At 43.3% G+C, this 4677-nt stretch overlaps 1 protein-coding gene across 1 annotated transcript; it reads left to right on the plus strand.

Annotated features, from left to right (window-relative positions):
• Positions 1-315: 315 nt before the first annotated feature.
• Positions 316-4677, plus strand: LOC104130828 (ovomucoid; the record flags this gene model as incomplete). Its single annotated transcript, XM_035899438.1, has 8 exons — positions 316-637; positions 1106-1128; positions 1706-1830; positions 2087-2132; positions 3047-3174; positions 3316-3361; positions 4053-4171; positions 4650-4677. Coding segments are annotated over exons 1-8 (672 nt in total), but the record flags the coding sequence as incomplete, so codon positions are not given.

The following is a 4677-nucleotide window of genomic DNA, read 5'->3' on the forward strand; positions in this document are numbered from 1 at the left end:
AAACCGCAGGAGAGTGCGGGGAGATTCACTGAGCCCTCAGCAACTTTGAAGTACACTGATGCCTGTCAAACGCCAGATCTGATGTCTGTAAAAGCTTGCAGTGCCCCATGCTGCTGTCCCCTGCTCCGGTGTGGCATGCAACTCTCCTGGAGCCTAAATACTCTCTAGTGTATGAAACATGGCATGCACAAGTTCAAACCCTTTCAACAAATGGGCTTTTTCTGCTTTACCAACTTCCATACGTAATTTCACAACATCTACTATTGAGACAGTGCTCTTGTTTGGAAAGTACAAATCACTCATTGTACAGCAGGGCGCCTTTGTTAACAAGCTGGGTGTAGCTCACATTTTTGTTTAATTCTTCTGGGCATCTCTCTAACAAACAAGTATTCTTTAGAGCTCAACTCAATAATCAATACAATTTTCTTAGTTTACAGAGCACATTATTACTTTATGGGATGACTTCACGAGGTCAGGGAGATGTATATATATACAGTGTGGAAGGAGAAGGCTGAGAACCATCTACTGAACTCAACAGAGACAGATTTGCCCGTAACAGGCTATACAGCTGTCTCCGCTATGAAGGCAACAAGAAGCGTTGCCTGTCTTGGGCTTGTGCTTCTCAGCTGCCTTTCTGGTAAGTTTTTTTTGTTACTGCCTATGCTAGTATCTGTAGTCCTCTTGAACCTTTGCCTCTCTTAAAGGAGAGTTCAGCCTTTTTGAGAAGTGATGATTTAGTAATACACGAGCACTCTTTAAATGAACTTCATCCTTGTGCAGATAAATACTATAGATCGGTAGGATACATTTGTCTGATTTAAACTTACGCAACTTAGTGGGGATAGTAGTGTTGCAAAAGGAGAAAAGTTTATGTCCTATTTCTTCTTTAGTGAGTCAAAATTTCTGGATTCACAAATAATTGATTTCTTAAATCTTAGCATATAACAACTTGTTTCCTTGGAGCAGATAAAACATTGGGAAAACAGTAACTTCTCAGTAATAAGAAAGTGTATTTGGTTACTCTGTTGGGAAATTGGTTCCAAAGGAATTTTAGTTAAGGATGTCGTACAATTTTTATCTTTTATAATCTCTATTTTTATTGTAGATATTGTTATTGCTCAACGATGGGTGAGTAGTAGATCTTTGTCATTTAGTCTTGATTTCTAAGTCTAGATGAATAATTCATACTCCCACTGTAACCCAGGGAAGGCTTGGGGGAGGGAAAAAAGAGAGTGAACAAGAAATGACAAGGGAAAAGTGCCCCTGAATATTATACCACCTCTTTTCTCCAAAATAACAAAGTATCTTTGTGAGAGAAACATAACTTACCGTGTTGATGATAAAAAAGACGGTGATTAATAATGCAGAGTGAGAGTCAGCACATCACAGAGTGCCAGCAGAAAATCCATACAACTATTGAATAACTGCCTAAATATCTTCCCTGTCTTGATTGCCTGTCTTGATTCCCCAAGGAATAATCACTTTTGCCTGCAATTCTTGCCGAAAGTACTGAAAGGCTTAATAGCGAAAAGGTGCTTTTGTATGCTGTAAGAAACACAGTATATTTTGTTCCCTCTCTTCTTCACCATGGAGGAACAATAGAGAAAAAAAATGACCAACAGTAGTCTCCCAACACAGCAAAAACATGATTAAGCCAAGCACACCCTTCTCTCCACGTGGAGATGTCACATGTCCTCTTTAACAGGCCTCCTGCAGCGGGTACCGGTTGTCTGAAAAAACACAGCTTGCCTGTCCCCGCAACTACGAACCCGTCTGCGGGACCAACAGCGTGACCTACCCCAATGAGTGCTCCCTCTGCAAAGAAATCTTGTGAGTATAAGGGTTTACGAATACCTACAATGCCGGTTCAAGCAGCAGACAGAAGCCTTTGGGGTTGTGACTAATCGTGGGGCGGACTAGATTTTTCATAAGTTTCTGTCTTCCCTAATGCCTGCGATCTTCCATGTCAAAGCTCCCGAATCTGATTAATTACTGGGGCTTTACGAGTGGAGATACTTAATGAGTGAGATGACTACATGGTATCAATAGATTAATCCTTCCTTTTCTTCTCTCCCTCTCCCTCTAGCCTTAACCGAGCCATTGACAAGAAGCATGATGGAAAATGTGTTAAGGTGAGGTCTGAGATCAGTTCCTTCTCCTGCTGCACTGAGCAGTGATGGGTGAAATGATGGCAGAGAGCTAGACAGAAACCTCGCCTGGGATTAAATCTGTATTAAACCCACACAATTTAAAACTGTCAGAAATGGAATGAAAACAAAGAATTTCAGATTTGCAGGAATTTCTTTTAGACTTTATTTGAACAGCTAAAATCAGTGAGTTTTAAAATGCTTTCTTGTGTGTACCACCAGGCTTAAGAATGGAAACTTTTGATTTCAATAATGCTTCAGCATTATCAAAACACTTCTCTTTAGACTCAGACTTAGAGGTTTGTTGAAACTAAGAAATTCCCAGAGGAAGTTTGGATTTTGACTAAATTGTAATTTTGTAACAGAAAAAACAATTCTATGAGAATGTTTATCATAAAGTTTGTTTATCAATACATGGAGCGACCATGAAGTGGAGAAGTATCTCTATTTTTAGTTTAGAGAGAGAAAGTAAAGAAACACTCTGGCTGTGCAATTTAATGTAATAGAACGACTTCCATTTCAGTACAGAGTAATTGCAGAAACACTGAGGTGAGCATAAACTCCATTTTCAAGTGGCATCGTCATTTTGCAGCAGAAGTTGCTGCTGCAGAAGGCATTTTAGGCGAAGGTCCTTCATGGTGATGTTCATGGTGAAAATGCCCAAGATGACAGGGATGATGCCCATTTCAGGACAGGAAGAATCCCAGATACTCCAGGGTCATGCTGTACCCACGTGCAGGATTTTGACTGTTCATGCTCCTCCAACTCCACCACGCTGGGCTGGAAGCTCCTCTCCCCTCGAAGCTCTGGGGAGAGGGGGAGGCGTCTCTTACGCTCCATTACGCAGGACTGATGGAAAGGGAAGGAGGGATTGAAATGTTTTTCTGTGACTGTTTTAGCTCGACTGTACCGGCTACTGGAGATTAAGCAGTGGTCGCGTGTTCCCCTGCACCATGGAGTACCTGCCCATCTGTGGCACCAATGGCGTTACCTACAGAAACAAGTGTGACTTCTGCAATGCTGTGGCGTAAGTGAAGGGGCTGGGTCATGGGAGGGGTTTCTGGATCAGTAGGTGCTTGTGTTGGTATTTAGAGCATAACAAGGTAGTTTGACTCGTGAAGCGGCTGCGCTGTGCTCATTTCATTCTCAACTCACTTTCTTCCCAAAGGAATGGACTGGACGTAAACATGCGCAGTGTTGGAGAATGCTTCCAGGTAAAGCACAGAGATCTGCACTCTTAACTGCTGTTGCAATACATTTTACAACACAAATTCAATGAATCATAACTAAATAATAGAAATGCCTGCACTGTCCTGCTGCATTTGGCCTGGAAATGCGATTTGAGGAAAATAGTTCAAGTATGCCAGAGTCAAAGGGTATTGAACCAAATCTGTGACTTGGATATGCAGTCCCACCTCTGACCTGGGGACACAGCAGCCAGTGGGTGCTGAGACCTTCATTTACCAGGAAAGGGGCTGAGCATGAGACGCTGCCTCATCCCTTCTGTGGGATGGGTTATATACTACCAGCACTATTAGTAGCGGGGATTCCTTGGGTGGGAGAGCTTTCTGCAGCATGGCTGCGACCATCCACTCTCTGTACGCTTGCCTCTGCTAAAAAAAACAGAGCAGAGCAGCCAGTGGGAGGGCCAGCCTGGAAATACGGTCGTTTCACTGTTTATAACAGCATTTATTAGGTTTTTTTCCCCATGACTTCTCCTCACTTCAGGCTGCTCCAGGAAAGCACTTTCTCTGCCTTTGAGTTTGCAGAGCTGCTAGAACACAGAGCCCTGCACCTGAAAAATGCTTTTATGCTTTGCTGTATCATAAACATTAAATAAACACAAAGGACTCATGTAAATATAGGGAACAAAAGCTTTAAAACCTGTTGTTGCTCCATTATTAGAAGATTGACTGCAGCGAACAGAAGGGTAGCAATCTCATCTGCACTGCCCAATATAACCCCCTTTGCGGCTCCGATGGCAAAACTTATGGAAACAAGTGCCAGTTCTGCAATGCAGTTTTGTAAGTATGGAGCTCACTGTGTAGCCATGAAACCAGAGGAGCTGGAGCACGCACGCATTGGCGGCGGCTGGCGTGGAAGCCTCGGAGCTCCCGTTAGCCCCTCAGTAAATCCATCCCTGCTCCACCTTCCTCTCCCAACACTCACTCCTCTGTCACCCCCCAGGCACTGAAGATCTTAAGCCCGAGTGAGTCTTCCCTTGCAATTAAATCCAGATCCCCGTTTGCAGGCTCATAGCACTGCTGACTCCCTCCCCACCAGAGTGATTTAAACCATGACCATAGGAGGTGTCCAAAATTATGGGCTTTGTCCCAAATCTCTTTCATGTGAGAAAGCGTGTAACCTGGGGAAGCAGGAAAGAGCTGAAACATTAAGTGCTTTGTAACTTGAAGAGCATGAAAGCATCGGCTTATTTGGGTAAAGTTAGACTATAAAACTGAGATCTGTATCCATAATTTTGGTCTCCCTCTTTCTCTTCAGCCGGAGCCAGGGAACTCTCTTCCTCAAA

Source organism: Egretta garzetta, unplaced genomic scaffold (assembly GCF_000687185.1).
Source record: "Egretta garzetta isolate BGI_Z169 unplaced genomic scaffold, ASM68718v1 scaffold121, whole genome shotgun sequence".
NCBI classification, from domain to species: domain Eukaryota; kingdom Metazoa; phylum Chordata; class Aves; order Pelecaniformes; family Ardeidae; genus Egretta; species Egretta garzetta.